This window comes from Antechinus flavipes, chromosome 2 (assembly GCF_016432865.1).
Source record: "Antechinus flavipes isolate AdamAnt ecotype Samford, QLD, Australia chromosome 2, AdamAnt_v2, whole genome shotgun sequence".
Classification (NCBI taxonomy): domain Eukaryota; kingdom Metazoa; phylum Chordata; class Mammalia; order Dasyuromorphia; family Dasyuridae; genus Antechinus; species Antechinus flavipes.
Window position 1 is genome coordinate 272,013,557 of NC_067399.1, and position 18,995 is coordinate 272,032,551.

The following is an 18,995-nucleotide window of genomic DNA, read 5'->3' on the forward strand; positions in this document are numbered from 1 at the left end:
ATCTTCACCCCTCAATAAGCATTGCTTTTAAAAAACACACACACACATATAATTTATCCCTATGCTCATTGTTGTTATCTTTTACTTTCCAAGTTACTCATATCAATTTTCTCAATGATCTGGTTCTTGAACTTCTTTAATCTAACCCCAATCATCCTCCTTTCTCAGAGATTTTCAATATTCAAGTTGATAATCCCACTAAATGTCCTTTGCTTCTGGAATGTATCTTTGGTGGTGGTTATTAGCCTACCAACATACCTGAATACTCGGTGCTTGGAAGACTTGATCTGTTTACATAAAGTGTGGTCAACCTCACTGGTATAATATTGAGGGGTTTCTACTTTCTCAATATCATGTTTTTTCTTACCATTATTGCTGCTGCTTTCCCTGAAAGTGCAATTTTCTTTATTATTCTGCAGGTTATTATTGTTCGAGTTGATTGAAGTATCAACCTAAAAAATAGATTTCAAATTCAGTCCCTGTATTTTTAAAATATTTTTTAAAAAAATAACTTGGATTGCTAGTAAAAGCAACAACCTGAAAATCTACAGTAGGTTCCTTCAATCTCTCTCCTCTGTCTTCTTAAATTTTTACAGATTAACTTCCAACTTTATCTTTCCACTGAAACTCTCTTCAGAATTACTAATCTTTTTCCCAGTCCAGTGGTGATCTTTTCACCACCCTCATTCTCCTTGACTTCTCTAAAGATTGACACTTTTCATCATTCTCTCCTCCTTGACATTCTCTTCTAAATTTTTAGGACAAATACTCTCTCCTTTGTTTTCCTATCTGACCAGTCCTCCTCTCCTTTTCTTTTCTGGATCTTCTTCCATGATCTCATGTTCTCTTAACCATAGGTATCCTTCTGGGTTCTATCCTGGCCCCTCTTCTCTCATCCCTCTCTACTATACTCCACTTGGTGATCTCATTAGCTCCCATGGATTTAGTTACCATCTCTATGCTAATGATTCTAAAAATCTATTTTTTCTGCCCTACTTTCTCTTCTATAATTTTGCCATTACAATTGTCTTTCAGACATCTCCAGCTGAATGTCCAATGGACATCTTAAACTCATTATGGCCAAACCAGAACTCATTATCTTCTCCCCAAACCCCCCCCTTCCTGCCATCTTCCCCATTACTGAAGAGAAAACACCATTCGCCCATTCCTCAGGTTTCATAACCTAGGATTCATTCCTCACTCTCCCTCCCTAACCCCTCCCAGTCAGAACTCTTGCCAAGACTAGTTCACTTTTCAACTTTCTTTGAATATGCCCCCTTCCTGCTCTTCTCAGACACTACTGAATTGAGTTAGTAACCAAGAATTGCACAGAAGTGGTAGCATAAAGGATGTCATCAGAAAGATATTCGGCTGTAAAACACAACAGATGAATTGATCACACAGCAAAAATAAGAAGTACATGGCTGGCTACATGGGAATCCAACTAATGTCAACTAACAGAAAACTCACGCAACACTGGATAGATTCCCTATTGAGAATTTAAAGGAGGACATGGACAAGAGTCACATAGGCTGAATGACATGAATGACATGAACAGGTTGTGATATACATATAGCAAAGACATCACAGAGCCAGCGCTATCCACCAAGAAAAAAAGAACAGAAATGACTAATAGTTGAAACCCAAGATAAATGAGGAGATAAGAAAGCAATTAGTTGTCTTTTATGAGCTCAAGTGCTAGTTAGGCCCAGGAAAATCTATATCAAAATGGTAAAAGACCTGATGGATGTGAATAATGGCAAATTTTAAGGAATCTTTAAAAGATAAGGAATGAGGTACTAAATGACCAGAGGCAAATGAACCAATTTTTTTAAAAGAAAGAGTAGAATCTGCAAACTACAAATTGATGAGCTTGACTTAAACTCTTGGCAAAATCCCAGGGCCTATTGTTAAATGAATGGTTAATGAATAACCAGAAAAGGAAATAGTGATCATAAAGAATCAGTATAATTTCATCAAGAACAAGTCATGGCAAACTAATATAATTTCATTTCTTAATGAAGCTATTGTCTGATAGATAAGAGAAATATTGTAGAGTTTACCAAGATTTCAACAAAGCATGTGACAAAGATTTTTATGTTATCCTTGTGGAAAGGATGAGAAAATATGGATCAAATGAAATTAAATTAGGTTGATTTGATAGTAGCTGAATAAGCAGTCCCAAAGAGTAGTCCATGTCAATGTGAAGAAAGTTCCATAGTAGAGTGACCCCCAGATCTGTTCTTGATCTGTGTTCTTTTAACATTTTTATCAATTACTTAGATGAAGGTATAGATGATCTATGATAAAAATATAACTGATAAAAATACTAGATGATGACAGAGTTAAAACCCTAAAAAAATCTCCCCACATTTGGAGAATGGCTGAATAAATTGTGGTATATGAATATTATGGAATAAAATTGTTCTGTTAAGAAATGACCAGCAGGATGATTTCAGAAAGGCCTGGAGAGACATGAACTGATGCTGAGTGAAATGAGCAGGATCAGAAGATCATTATATACTTCAACAATAATATTATACGATGATCAATTCTGATGAACGTGGCCCTCTTCAACAATGAGATGAACCAAATCAGTTCTAATAGAGCAGTAATGAATGAACTAGCTACACTCAGGGAAAGAACTCTGGGAGATGACTATGAACCACTACGTAGAATTCCCAATCCCTCTATTTTTGTCCACCCACATTTTTGATTTCCTTCACAGGCTAATTGTACACTATTTCAAATAGTGTATTTTTTTATACAGCAAAATAACTTTTGACATTTTATATATATATATATAAATATATATAATATATATATAATAATATATATATTATATTTAACTTATACTTTAACATATTTAACATGTATTGGTCAACCTGCCATCTGGCGGAAGGGGTGGGGGGAAGGAGGGAAAAAGTTGGAACAAAAGGATTTTCAACTGTCAATGCTAAAAAATTACCTATGTAATATCTTGTAAATAAAAAGCTATAATAACAAATAAATAAATAATCTCAACAGTTTAGAATATCTTGGCACATCTTATAAGACAAAATAACTAAAATAAATATAAACCAGCAAAACTTCACTTGGAGTCAAGAAATAAGCTCAAAAATACAAGATGAGGTAAGATCATCCATCTGAAAAAGATGAGGGAATTTCAGGGAGTTACAAGTTCAAGATCAATCAAAAGCATGACCAAGAGAGACCAGATAACCCAAAGAGGATGATTATGGCCTTGTTCTAGCCTGACCTGGTCAAACTGCATTTGAATAAGTTTAGACACTGTATTGGAAAAAGAAAGTTGATAAGCTGGAGACATTAAAGACCTCAAATATATGACAACTTTTTTTTAAAAAGGAAGAGATTGAAAAAAATTCAGGCTATTTAGCCTGGAAAAAGAAGAATTAGCAAAATTCATGAGAGCAAACTTCAAGTATCTTAAAATTTGTTCTGTTCAACCAAATTGGAAGAAATCAAGAAAAGGTAGATTTCAGCTTGACACAAGAAAAACCTCCTACAATTAAGAGTTGTCCGTAAATGGAATAGGATGCCTCAGCTAGTAGTTGATTCCCTTTAATTAAGATCTTCAGGTGAAGGCTAGACAACCACTTGCTAGAGACATTATAGAGAAGATTCCAAGATAGGTAGCAAGGTAGAGCAATCTCTCGATTCTGGGATTCAGCTAAGTAAAAAATTATTCAAAATCAGTTTCAAATAATAAAACTGATAAAAATATCAGAATTTTTTTATTTAGGAACCACAAAATTTTATAGATAATACATTACTTTAAAATAAAACAAATAGATCATATACATGTGACTTATCATTAGTCTAAAAATAGCTGTCATGTTTTCTTTATACTACTCTAGCAACTATAACCTTTCAAGAGGCTTTTCCTTTTCAAAATGTACTCCAAAATTCCCATCGCCTAATGCATATGACATATGTGTATATTTTTATTTGAAAGGTCATATTTTAAGCTCCTTTCTTTTTTAAGTGTGAAATAAACTTACAGCACCATATCAATTTACAATAGCACATATATGAAAAGAAAATGTACTTCTATTTAAGTCCTATTTTGTTATATCAGGAAAGAGAACTCTGGGTTCTTGAAAAGTTATTAATGAAGCACAGGTTATGGCAGGTCCTGCTAAGATGGAAAAACTTCAGATATAAGCCTGGTCATAGATGGTACAGCTGTTGTCCGAGGACAGAGAGGTTACTGAGCAAGTAGTTAAGATGCTAGTGTCATCTAGTAAAGTATAGATAGAATGCAATCTGCTTTGCAAGAAAAGATTTTATAACTATCACATTCCTAGGAAATGGCAGACCATATAACAACATATATTCCCCTTCAAAAATGAAAGACAAAATCTCTGTAACTAAAGCTGGCCTAGAATTGATCAGTTTGAAGACTCCTTCCTTCCTTCCCTCCCTATGTATCCCTACATAGTGTGCATACAAATTGATGCAATTTTAAAATTATTTTATTATATTAATATATATTTTACACATTAAATATATATAATAAATAAATAAAATGAAAATATATTAAAATAAAATTTATTTTAAATTTGTTTTTTAAATTTCATAATTCAACGATATATGTCACAAATATAGCATCTGCATATCAAAACTGTACTAGTCTTCTACCTTCAAATTGCTCAGGTTTTTATTAGTGTGACATATTTAATTTTTTACTTCACCACTTAGATAAAATGAAGCATAAAAAAGAATGACCAAAATAAGTTAAGTGGCTGGAGATAATAAAAGACAAACGTTCCAAATAAATAACAGATAAACTTCTTTTCCAGAAGAAAAGAATGCTCATTGTGAACTCAATGGTTTAAGCTATTTATAATGAAACTGTATAATTACATACATATAATTGTATGTTTCCTCTAAAGGTGAGTAGAAACCAAAAGAAAAGACAGCATTTGGGGTTAGACATTAATAGATTTGTACATGAGTTCAGAAAATCATTCAACTTACAAAAAGTTTCTTTAATTGGCATCTCCACCATCTTTTGCTATGTTACCCAGGCTCCATACTTCTGCACCTCCTCCACTGCCTCCCTCCCTCTATTACTGGGATAAAAAAACACTGCTTCTCCCTCAATCTTCCTAAGAGCCCTTTGTCTCCTCTTTGCACCATAGTCTGCCTTGTGTTATATAAATTAGGTACCCACAATGGACTTTAAATTCCTTCAAGGATAAGATAATAGCATCATTCTTAATCTTTGCAATTCTAACAGTATACATATTGTAAGCATTTAATGTGTTGAAATCAAGTGAACAAATGCACCTTAAATTTTCCCCACTAACTCAGAAAACATGAGGATCTAACAAGTATTGATAAAAATAAAACCTCTTTTCAAAGTAAAATATTAGTTATGCTTACACACACCTCTATTTTTTGTGTCTCTACTAAAAGGCTTTCTGATTGGCCAAGAATATATTACAATTATTGAATTCTCACAATTGATCATTAATTGCTTACAATGTCTTTCCTCTCTAATCCATGCTCTATATAGATACCAAAATCATCTTCCTAATGTACAAATCTGACACTGGTACTCCCCAGATCAAACATCTACATTGACTCCCTCTTACCTCTAGAATAAAATAAAAATTCTTTAGTTTGGATGTGGGTGTATGCTTTAAGATTTTTATCAAAATTCCCTGTCCAAAATAGTAACTATAGCAAATTCACTATTTGACAAAAACTTCTGGGAAAATTGGAAATTAGTGGCAGAAACTAGGCATGTACCCATACTTAACACCATACACTAAAATAAAATCAAAATGGGTTCATGATTTAGGCATAAAGAACAAGATTATAAATAAATTAGAAAAATATAGGATTGTTTACCTCTCAGACCTGTAAAGGAGAAAGGAATTTGTGACCAAAGAAGAACTAGAGGTCATTACTGATCACAAAACAGAAAATTTTGATTATATTAAGTTAAAAAGCTTTTGTACAAATAAAACTAATGTGGACAGGATTAGAAGGGAAGCAATAAACTGGCAATTGACTCTAATTTGTAAGAAATCAAGCCATTCTCCAATTGATAAATGGTCAAAGGATATGAACAATTTTTGGATGAAGAAATTGAAACTATTTCTAATCATCTGAAAAGATGCTTCAAATCATTATTGATCAGAGAAATGCAAATTAAGACAACTCTAAGATACCACTACATGACAGGGAAAAATAATGACGAATGTTGGAGGAGATGTGGGAAAACTGGGAAACTGATGCATTATTAGTGGAGTTGTGAACAGATCCAACCATTCTGGAGAACAATTTGGAACTATGCTTTAAAAATTATCAAATTATAATTGATCCAGCAGTGTTACTAACTAGGTTTATATCCCAGAGAGATATTAAAGAAGGGAAAGGAACCTACCTGTATGTGCAAAAATGTTCATGGCAGCCCTTTTCATAGTGGCTAGAAATTGGAAATTGAATGGATGCCTATCAATTGGAGAATGGCTGGGTAAATTGTGGTATATGAATGTTATGGAATATTATTGTTTTATAAGAAATGACCAGCAGGAAGATTTCAGAGAGGCTTGGAGAGACTTACATGAAGTGAAGGCTAAGTGAAATGAGCAGGACCTGGAGATCATTATACACTTCAACAACAATTCTATATGAGGATCAATTCTGATGGACATGGCTCTCTTCAACAATGAAAGGATCCAAATCAGTTCCAACTGATTTGTAATGAACAGAACCAGCTATACCCAGAGAAAGAACACTGGGAAATGAGTATGGACCACAACATAACATTTTCAGTTTTTCTGTTATTGTTTGCTTGCATTTTTTTTCTTCTTCTCAGGTTATTTTTACCTTCTTTCTCAATCTGATCTTTCTTGTATAACAAGATAATTGTATAAATATGTATACATATATTGTATTTAACATAATATTTAACATGTGTAGAGGGCTGAAACTATTGAATTCAATGCACTAAGGTTGGGACTGCTGAGCACTTGAGGCTAACTTCTGACTGGACGATACTCTATGGGAATATACTTGGAAAATGGTCCTTTCCATATCCATACTGGCTCAATGATTGGTGTATAGAGGATTGTTGAAGGGACTAGGGGGTGGAGTAAAGCTAGACAGGGACACACACACTCTCAGTAGATGAGGGAGAAGGCACTTGCAGAGATTCTCTTCCATCCCTTCACTTCTACCTCTAAAGACCAAGAATAAAGACAGAATTTTGCTTATCCTGACTCCGGCTGATTCTGAGATATCCTGGGTGCTGGCGCAGCCATTACAAACATGTTTGGGACTACCTGCTATCTAGGGGAGGGAGTGGAGGAAAGGAGGGGAAAAGTTGAAACAGAAGTTTTTGCAAGGGTCAATGTTGAAAAATTACTCATGCATATGTTTTATGTATAAAAAGCTATAATAAAAAAATAAAATAAGAAATCCCTGTCCAGATGATGTTTCCATCTAGACTCAGAGTTCTCTCTAACTACAAAAAGCTTCACAGCATTCTGATCCAGTAATAAGGAACATCTTTATCTTGTTTTTCCAGCATTCTTTATCAGTTCAGAGTTCTTTACTCCTTTTCTTCTTTACTTTCCATCCTTTCTAAGCTTATAGTAAAACAGAAAACAAAAAAGAAATGTAATAATATCATGTTTGCCTGTGTAAAAATCTATATAATAACCTTTTTGTAATGAGAAGTTAACACTTCTCTAGGAAGTCATTTAACCATTCTGTACCTTGAAGTACACTTTTATAAAAAAGAGGTTGTTAATTGTTATCTCAAGTCCCTTCTAGCTATCTCAAGTCCCCTTCTAGCTCTAGATAAGAGTCTCAAAGTGAGGAGTCCATGAATGTTTTTTAAATACATAAATGTGAAAACTATTTCAACACAGTTTTCCTTTATAATCCAATGTGGTTTAGATCCTACATAGTCCTATAAAATTTTAAAAATCAACATTTATTGCCTTAAAGTCCTTCACACAATGATTCATTTCTAAATAGTATTTCCTCTTTACACTGTCTACTTTCCAGGGAAACTGATCTAACCTGCTATTCTTTGAACTTTTGCATCCCATCTGCTATTTTTTTGGCTTTGCCTGTTTTCCCTCCTCACTTCTGCCTTATACAATCCTTAGCTTTCTTTAAGGCCTTGTTTCAAATGCTATCTAAGGTGCCACATTCTATGGAAAATCTTTTCTAATCCTCCTGGTTATTAGTACACTCTGTTTCCTCAAATTATCTTCTATTTAACTCATTTGTTTACTTTTTGTAATCTGTAGTATAATGTAAGTTGTTGAGGGTGGGCACCGTTTTTCATTCAGCATGGTATCTCACTGATAGCAGGTACTTCCTAAATGTTTATTGTCTTAAATGAAAAAATAATACTTTTGCCCTCCTGTTAATTGATCTCTGCTCACCACAGCTCAGAAAGGGTGAATGTAGACATTAGGAACAGTATAGCTATAGCAAACTTTGAGGAAACCAGAGGGTCAACAAACCAGCTGTACAGAACAAGGGAAAAAACATGCAATTTGAAACAGTTAGACCATGCAAAAATAGGCATCAATAATTGTTCCAAAAGTTACTGTCATCACTAAAGTTCTTAAGGATCTCCTTTTGAAAAAAATGTTTAATAATAACTTTTTATTTTCAAAATTTTTAGTTTTCAATGTTCACCTTTGCAAAACCTTGTGTTCCAAATTTTTCTCCCTTCCTCTCCGCCATTTCCCTCCTATACAGCAAGTAATCTAAATGTGTTAAACATGCACAATTCTTCTAAACATATTTCCACATTTATCATGCTACACAAGAAAAATCAGATGAAAAGGGTAAAAACATGAGAAAGAAAAAAAGCAAGCAAACAAAAACCAAAAAAAAGGTGAAAATACTATGCTTTGATCCATATTCAGTCTCCATGTTCTCTCTCTGGATGCAGATGACTCTTCATCACATGTCTATTGGAATTGGCCTGAATCACCTTATTGCTGAAAAGAGACACATCTACCAACAGTTGATCAAAGGATCTTTTTCTTCAGCATCAGATCTGCTGGCCTCCCTCTTCTAAGTCCTGATTCTTCTTAAACTCTCTTTTGACATTATTAAGTATCCTTTTCTTAGATACGCTCTGAATCTCTGTGACACTGCTATCCCTTCACTGTCCTAGCTGACTCTTCTTTCTCAATTTTCCTTTGATGGACCATCTTTCACATCATTCCCCCTAACTAGTGCTATTCCACAACTCTGTCCTGGGCCTCTTTCTGTTCTCTCTCTCTACACTCCCTTCTATAGTGACCTCACTAGCTCTCATGGCTATGATTATCATTCCCTATAGATTCCAAAATCTATGGAAAATCTTTTCTAATCCTCCTGGTTATTAGTACACTCTGTTTCCTCAAATTATCTTCTATTTAACTCATTTGTTTACTTTTTGTAATCTGTAGTATAATGTAAGTTGTTGAGGGTGGGCACCGTTTTTCATTCAGCATGGTATCTCACTGATAGCAGGTACTTCCTAAATGTTTATTGTCTTAAATGAAAAAATAATACTTTTGCCCTCCTGTTAATTGATCTCTGCTCACCACAGCTCAGAAAGGGTGAATGTAGACATTAGGAACAGTATAGCTATAGCAAACTTTGAGGAAACCAGAGGGTCAACAAACCAGCTGTACAGAACAAGGGAAAAAACATGCAATTTGAAACAGTTAGACCATGCAAAAATAGGCATCAATAATTGTTCCAAAAGTTACTGTCATCACTAAAGTTCTTAAGGATCTCCTTTTGAAAAAAATGTTTAATAATAACTTTTTATTTTCAAAATTTTTAGTTTTCAATGTTCACCTTTGCAAAACCTTGTGTTCCAAATTTTTCTCCCTTCCTCTCCGCCATTTCCCTCCTATACAGCAAGTAATCTAAATGTGTTAAACATGCACAATTCTTCTAAACATATTTCCACATTTATCATGCTACACAAGAAAAATCAGATGAAAAGGGTAAAAACATGAGAAAGAAAAAAAGCAAGCAAACAAAAACCAAAAAAAAGGTGAAAATACTATGCTTTGATCCATATTCAGTCTCCATGTTCTCTCTCTGGATGCAGATGACTCTTCATCACATGTCTATTGGAATTGGCCTGAATCACCTTATTGCTGAAAAGAGACACATCTACCAACAGTTGATCAAAGGATCTTTTTCTTCAGCATCAGATCTGCTGGCCTCCCTCTTCTAAGTCCTGATTCTTCTTAAACTCTCTTTTGACATTATTAAGTATCCTTTTCTTAGATACGCTCTGAATCTCTGTGACACTGCTATCCCTTCACTGTCCTAGCTGACTCTTCTTTCTCAATTTTCCTTTGATGGACCATCTTTCACATCATTCCCCCTAACTAGTGCTATTCCACAACTCTGTCCTGGGCCTCTTTCTGTCCTCTCTCTCTACACTCCCTTCTATAGTGACCTCACTAGCTCTCATGGCTATGATTATCATTCCCTATAGATTCCAAAATCTATATAACTTGCCCTAATCTATGTCTCTGAGTTACAACTAAACATCTCAAATGGCCTACTGGGATATTTCAAACTGGATGCAGTTTGTGTGTCAAACTCTTTGAAAGCAAGGACACATTTGTCTTTGCATCTCCAGAGTGTCCTGAATAATAAGCAATTTTAAAATGTTTACTTGAATCTTACATGACTCTCCTTTACATTCTCCATAATCAGCCAAAAAAAGACCATCACCAGGCATTTCCAGGCTTTCTATCTTCTAATACTTTGTACTAATTACCCCCTTATTCCTAAACTGCTTTCTTGCCTTCCACCTAGATCAAATGTTACCTGAAGTCCTTCTAATTCCTTGAGCCAGAAAACGTTCTTTTCCTTCTCTGAAAAATTACATCACTTTGTTCTATACCATTCTTATGAATTTAATTTGCATTATATTTACTGAAATAAAGACTTTTCTATTAAATTTTAAGCTTCTTATAGCAGGATCCATATATGTTTTGTTCATCTTTATGAACTGCTAGATGGCTAAGTAGATATTGCTGGGTCTGGAGTCAAGAAGGTCTGAATATAAATCCTACTTCCAATACTTATTAGCTCTGTGTAACCTTGGGCAAGTTACTTAAGTGCTATCTTGCCTCAGTTTCCTCATTAGTAAAAGGAGGATAATAATTGCACCTACCTCCCGAGGTTGTTACAAGGTTTAAATGAGATAATTGTAATGAACTTAGCTCAGTGTCTGGTACATAATGTTATATAAATATTATCTCTTTTTATGACTTATCTTTCATCCCTACCAAAATTTCTTAAAATAGTAGATTATGATATTTCTCAAATGCATGAACAAATCAGTTTATGGAATCATTTTATCAATTTATTTTCTCATCTTTATTGGAGCAAATATAGATCTTCACTTGTAATAGATGAGAAAAGAAATGTTTCAAATGATTACCTGATTACTTTAAACAAAAAAGATCATGAAACACAGAGATCATAGAGGTAACAGACCTATGAAGCACTGTAGCTTATTTCCATTACCAAAATAATCTGCAATTATTAGATACTATACCTTTTATATATCATCAATAGAAGCCTACTAAGTAACTAATAACAACCTTTTACTTAAAATAAAATTTATACCAAAGTACATCAAGAAAAAGTAAAGTGTATTAAAAAATGTCCAAAAGAGGAAATTGCTTAGTATCAATGATTCCAGAACATCTAAAAACCCTCTCAGATGAATGCGCATATGGCATTCTGAGAAGTTTAAATACAATCATCTTAGGCTTTTTACAAGTGCATAAAGAGGAGAGGTTGAAATTATTTCCAATTTTAAAAAATACCTTAATAGACACTGGTTCTGGTGTCAGGACTTCTAAAGAAGCACTTGAACTTCTGCTCTCAGGATAAATTCTTGAATTTGATGCTGGTCGTGAAATTCCATCCAAGTTTCCCCTTATAATATCCATTGAAATCCTAAAGGACAAAAAAAAAAGTGAAGTTATATCATCATGAATTTAAATAAATACCTACAAAATATTACAAATTGGAAATTTTACACTATAAAAAATATATGACTGATAAAGACTGGAGGCTTTTCTCTGACATCTAAAGACTAGAGGCTTTTCTCTGACATCTAAACAATTCATTCTATGGACTGGTACCTGCCAGTGACAAAATTTTTAAATACACTGGATGGCTGATCTGGCAAATGGCATAAATAAAGTACTCATGTGGCCCCAAAATTTGCAACTGACATTACTGGTCACCATAAGAAATGTGTATGATGTCTATGTCCTTCCTCTAATACTTAACTAAATTCTTCCATCCCAACCAGAAATGATACGCTCTTTCCCCAGAGTTGATCATTTCATAAAAAGACTCTTGTTTTTTCTTGTCCTGCCTTTACTACATCTACATCGACATTTACTACTACTACTACTACTACTACTACTACTACTACTACTACTACTACTACAACTACTACTACTACTACTACTACTACTACTAAGTTCAACAATTTCATTTCTCATTACATCAGAGCAGCATGGATACTTGAATTTTTTTTAAATGAAAAGGACTTTTTAAAAGGAAGTCATTAAGGATAGTTATTTATTTAATATAGGGGATCCTTTCTATAGCATTGCTGATAATAGTTAACAAACTTCTTTTTCAATATCCCTAATAATACAGAGCTCACCATAAGCTAGAAAATTCTACTGGGGACCATCTTATTTTTAGAATATTATTTCTTATACTATGCCAGAATTTGCCTCCTTGCAATTTTCACACAATGGTCTTCAGTTTTGTTTTCATGCTTCTTCTTCTTCTATATGACAATTCTTTAGTTATCTGAAACTGGCCACCATTTCCCTCCTTAGTTTTTTCTTCTACAAACTAAACTTCTCAGTCCCTTCAAATATGATTTCCTGATCTTTCACAATCTTGGTTTCCCTTCTCTGAACTCATTCTATAAACCTCTCCTCATTTTTGGCTTAAAAAAATAACTTTTTTCAAATCTTCCCTGCTTCTAGAACGTGTCCTTTGAACAGTGATTTGATGAAAGTCACTCAACAATGTTAGTTATATAGAGGTGTCTGAGAAGAAAGGAAGAGAACAGATAAGGAAGCAAATGAGAAGGTTCTAGATTTTTTCTCTTGATATTTGGTATGTTTTCTACTTCCAACAAGGATGAGTGTACAAATTCCAATTACATTCTCCCTGGAACTTATCACTTTAATTTGCATTCAGTATTTACTAAAAGAATTTCTTTTTCTAGAGAAACACACTGGAATGGAAAAAGACAAGGGATTGTTTCTCTTTAGGCATAATATAAGTTTCTGCTATTTCATGCAAAAAACTCTCCTCTTTCCCTTTATGAAGAACAAATAAAGAGTCCACACAAAACTGTTGGAAGTAGGAAAGGAAAAAGAACAGAGATAGGTATAACATATTTTCAAACCATTGAGTGTCCCTAGGCTATTGCCTCATTTGACTCAAACATGTTGACCCTGTCTATCTCAATAAATGAAAAGGTCATTTATCTGACATCACTGAGGTTCTTTAGAAAGGCATGGGCTTAGGGAAAAGCCTTAGCACTGCTATTCTTGAATGATGGATCACTCTACATAACACACACAGTACAAAAAATGTCAAAATTTACTAAAAGGCTACATATCTTGTAACTGCCCTAAACATTCTGTCAAAGGAGACATTGTCCCCTTAAAAAGGAGCAATGAGAAGGAAACATTTTGTGAATATAATATATGTCAATAAAATAAAAAGCTTATTCTAAGTACCAATGACAAGCCAAAGTCAAATAGTACCCAGAAGTCTGTCTTTCCTTGAGCTTAAAAAATTCTTCAGAAAATGACCTAGGCTTGTTTCCATTGTGCCTGTTCCTGAAAATTATGGAACATAAAAAATGTCTCCTAACATATTGTTGTTAAATAGTTCAACATGAAAAATTACTATTCCCTCCTCCACCCAAAAAGCCTCCCAACCCCAAACCCACTAAAAGTAGAGATTACCCCAAATTTGTATTTCTAGAACCTAAAAAGAAAGAATTACACAATGAGATTCACTTTCCTTGAATGAGATGAAGCTTATTTTGTTTTTTTGTATTTTTATGCCAGGTTGGAGGCTAGAGAGAAAATATTATGTAATCAGTAGTAAGATGTCTGGGAATGTTACTGAGTTTGCTCTAGAAATTTTTTATTCCAGCAAATATTTAAAACAAAATCACCTGACTCCGCTACAAATGAGCAGGGAATATTACCTCCCCAGTGTATTTAATAACGGTTGGTCTGTAAGACAAGCCTTTTGTCATAAATAGTCAAATTTGCATAGTCAACATCACTCAGCCTTGCTGCCCATCTGGGTTCTCTGCATGGGGGAAAAACCAATTGACCATTTAATTTCACTCCCACTTGAAAGAATGTGGCTCAGGCGTGATGTCAAAGGAAACTGCTCAATCAAATGTTTTGTTTTCTTTAATTCTTTTTTTTTATTTATAGAGAAATTGTTCCTTATATCTTCCTAAGTATAATTTTACACTATCCAGTTGCAAGTAAGATTAGATTTCTATCTTTCCTCCAATTATTTGCCATAGATTCCATTCAATTTAGCAAGTATTTATTGAGTATTTCTTTGTTCCAAGCCTTGTGCGAGGCACTGTGGATGCAAATAACCCCTACTTTCTAGAAGCTTTCATTTTACTGAAGACTACAAAATGGACAAGATAAAATAAATTCAAGGTGTTTGCAAAATGAATACAAAATGGATGAAGTATTGGAGAGATACTAACAAAAAAATCTAGAATAGCCTCTTGAGGGAAGTAGCAATTGAGCTGAACCTTGAAGGGAGCTAAGAATTTCAAGATCTTGGCAGGGATGTAGGCAGCTTGTTAGTTGAAAAAATATATATATCAAATTTAATTTTAAAATAGTTTTGTAACAGAATTATTTAAAAGTCCTAAACCATTCTCAAAATCGATGGGCACCAGGAATATAAATATTGAGGAGAAAAGTCGAAAATCAGCCTTCCTTAGTGATTTTCCTTGTGTAGTCTTTTTCAACCATGTCCCACTATTCATAATTACTTTTTAAGTTTTTTTTAACAAAGATACTGGAGTGATTTGCTATATTTTCTGTTTCGGCTGCCCTTTAGTAATTTACTCTCCTCCAATTGTACCGATTTATCTGAATAAATTCCTTGAGTATGAGGCTGGCCCAATAGTTATAGCCCAATCGGCCACTCCATTTAACTCATTGAACATCGGACCTTAACTTTTCTTTGGCCTCTTACCTAAGACGAAGAGACCTGCTCCTTCATCCAGCACATCCAGAACATATAAGCCATTGTTTTCACATTAGCCCCGCCTCTTATAGTCCCATTGGGCCCCCAGAATGCCCCACCCTCCTCTGTTCAGTCACGAAACCATTTGGAGTTTTCCTGGCTGAGAAACTAAGGTGGTTTTCCATTTCCGTCTCCAGCTTATTCTACAGGGGTGGAAACGGAAGCAAATATTATTAAATGACTTGCTCAGGAGTCACACAGCTAGCAAGTGTCTGAGGTCAGATTTGAACTCATTTAGATAAATCGTCGAGGTCCCGAACTCTATCCACTCCGCCACCTAGGGGTCCTCACCTTCTTTCTCATTGTACTTCCAATACAATCCCTCCCCTTTACTTGTACCGCCCTAACACCGCTCAGACACCACCTCCTACATCTACTCCCATGTCCATATTACTGCCCTAGTCCTTTCATTGGCAGACCTAACGGCTCACTTCTGCCCTCTCATTGGGCTTCTTACATTTCCCCATTCCTAGCCTGGTAGACAATTTACACATAGTCCCGCCCCATCTTCTCACTGAACTTACGCTTCCCTCACAGCCCTCTCATTGCACTTCTAACAACCCTTGTCCCCTTCTCTCTGTATTCTACACATATACTTCTAAACTAGCCCACCCCTTCCCTCTTCACAAATATTTCCAATATAATCGTGTCTTTGCCCCAACTTTAGTACTAGGATACTCCCTCCCCTCTTCATAGACTTAGCCCCAAGTCCCTACGGGTGCGAGAACGGCCCAAACATTGTTCCAAGCACGGCCTTTCATTGGTCGGTCGCTAAGCGGTCGATCCCGCCCCCTCACCAATCGGGTCCTCGTTTCTCACCTACTTCTGAATTTGCTGAACCAAATTTCAGTCCAGGACAGTTGTGCATGTAACGTAATCTGTGCGAAGGAGCGGAGACCGAACCTTCCCTACTCCACACCCTACGTCACAAGCTTTCTCCGCGGAAGCAGCCTTCGACGTCTTCGCCACTCCTTCTCCCAGGACCCACGGCACCCTCTGCGAATTCGAGAATGTTGTTTCCCCGGCAACCATTAGCCAGTTTCCCGGCTACTCTCCCACGCCGCGAGTGTTTAACTCTCGCGATAGGAGAACCGACCTGCCCTCCCCAAGTAGTGGTAAATCTACCGGCTCCCTAGTGATCGGGAGCCCGCGGTAGGGGAGGATGGTCCCGCGGACACCCTGCGCGGATCTGGCTTGTTTACCGATTATGATGTTTCCAGGTCCACATCGCGGCGGAGCTGAGCTCTCCCGGCACTACTCCATAGTGACCTTTTTTTGTTTGCCTCGTGCCTTCCCGAGACATCAGCACTTCACCTCACCCCGGCCCGGCCTCGTGCTGCCCCTCCGCCTCCGGCCTGGTCCTAAACCAGTCGAAGTTAGGAGTCAGCCATTCGTGGCCATAGCCCAGAGCCGGAGGGAACCCACGAGATTAATATGGCCCAGGTCCTCATTTTACTGAGGCTCAGAGGGGTGAAAAGATTTGCCAGAAGTTGCAGGGTACAAAATAAATCCCCACAAATCCTCAGCATTTTTATACATCTCCAACAAAATCCAACAGCAAGAGATACAAAGAGAAATTCCATTCAAAATAGCTGTCTATAGCATAAAATATTTGGGAATCTAACACAGGAAAGTCGTGAATTATATGAGCAAAATTACAAAAAACTTTTATTTTGTGGACACAAATATAAATAACTGGAAAAATATTAAGTGCTCTTGGATAGACCGAGCGAATATAATAAAGATGACAATACTCCCTAAACTATTTATTTAGTGCTATACCAATCAGACTCCCAAAAAAATATTTTAATGATCTAGAAAAAAATAACAAAATTCATATGGAAGAACAAAAGATAGAAGAATCTCAAGGGAATTAATGAAAAAAAAAATCAAATGAAAGTGGCCTAGCTGTACCTGATCTAAAATTATATTATAAAGCAGCAGTCACCAAAACCATTTGGTATTGGCTAAGAAATAGATTAGTTGATCAGTGGAAAAGGTTAGGTTCACAAGACAGAATAGTCAACTATAGCAATCTAGTGTTTGACAAACCCAAAGATCCTAACATTTGGGATAAGAATTCATTATTTGATAAAAACTGCTGGGATAACTGGAAATTAGTATGGCAGAAATTAGGCATGGACCCACACTTAACACCACATACCAAGATCAGATCAAAATGAGTCCATTATTTAGGCATAAAGAACAAGATTATAAATAAATTAGAGGAACATTGTACAGTTTATCTCTCAGACTTGTGGAGGAGAAAGAAATTTGTGACCAAAGATGAACCAGAGATCATTATTGATCACAAAATAGAAAATTTTGATTATATCAAATTAAAAAGCCTTTGTACCAACAAAACTAATGCAAACAAGATTAGAAGGGAAACAACAAACTGAGAAAACATTTTCACAGTTAAAGGTTCTGATCAAGGCCTCATTTCCAAAATACATAGAGAATTGATTTTAATTTATCAAAAATCAAGCCATTTTCCAATTGATAAATGATCAAAGGATATGAACAATTTTCAGATGATGAAATTGAAACTATTTCCACTCATATGAAAGAGTGTTCCAAATCACTATTAATCAGAGAAATGCAAATTAAGACAACTCTGAGATATCACTACATACCTGTCAGATTGGCTAAAATGACAGGAAAAAATAATGATGAATGTTGGAGGGGATGCGGGAAAACTGGGACACTGATGCATTGTTGGTGGAGTTGTGAACGAATCCAACCATTCTGGAGAGCAATCTGGAATTATGCCCAAAAAACTATCAAACTATGCATACCCTTTGATCCAACAATACTAGTAGGCTTATACCCCAAAGAGATATTAAAGAAGGGAAAGGGACCTGTATGTGCCAAAATGTTTGTGGCAGCCCTGTTTGTAGTGGCTAGAAATTAGAAAATGAATGGATGCCCATCAATTGGAGAATGGCTGGTGAGATTCCAAGACTTACTCAAGATTAGCAAGATTCAAACCTAGATTCTCAAATACATCAACTCAGTTGTTCCATTACACAAGGATATCAGTAAGGGCTGCCCAATCCCACAGTATACCTTATAAGTCTTTTAAATTCTCATTAAGGATCTCACTAAAATTCTGATTATATTAAGGTCTGTGAGAAATCAGCACATCCTGACAGCCCAAAATGATTCTCAGTTGGCAGAATGCATTCATAAAGACTTAAGACTCAGGGTTTCTAATTCCAATTGTTTAATGATGAAGAGAATAATCTACACCCAGAAAGAGGACTGTGGGAACTGTGGGATTCACAACGTAGCATTTTCACTCTCTTTGTTGTTGTTTGCTTGCATTTTGCTTCTCTTTTTTTCTGGTTTGATTTGATTTTTCTTGTATTAAGAAAACAAAATTTTTCTTGTATCATATATTGTATAAATATGTATGCATATATTGGATTTAACATATTTCTACCATGGTTAATATATACTGGACTATATCCCATCTAAGGGAGGATGTGGGGGGCAGAGAGGAAATTGGAACACAAGGTTTTAACAAGGGCTAATATTGAAGAATTGTCCATGCATGTTTTGAAAAAATAAAAAGCTTTAATAAAGAAAAAAAAGACTTAGGATTTCTTAAACTTTTTCCA

General features: G+C 35.3%; 1 protein-coding gene across 4 annotated transcripts in view; it reads right to left on the bottom strand.

The window, feature by feature from the left end:
* The window catches only part of FSIP1 (fibrous sheath interacting protein 1), a 271,977-nt gene extending 255,352 nt beyond the window's left edge, over nucleotides 1-16,625 (bottom strand). The window contains exons 1-3 of one of the 4 annotated variants that reach the window (XM_051977060.1): nucleotides 16,196-16,625; nucleotides 11,859-11,991; nucleotides 368-452 (exon numbers count right to left, since the gene is read on the bottom strand). In XM_051977060.1, the coding sequence (XP_051833020.1) occupies nucleotides 368-452; nucleotides 11,859-11,984 (211 nt within the window). In that variant the 5' untranslated portion in view covers nucleotides 11,985-11,991; nucleotides 16,196-16,625. Of the gene's footprint in view, nucleotides 1-367; nucleotides 453-11,858; nucleotides 11,992-15,321; nucleotides 15,440-16,191 lie in introns of those variants that run through there. The other 3 variants (XM_051977059.1, XM_051977063.1, XM_051977062.1) reach the window with 3 other exon arrangements.
* Nucleotides 16,626-18,995: the final 2,370 nt, after the last annotated feature.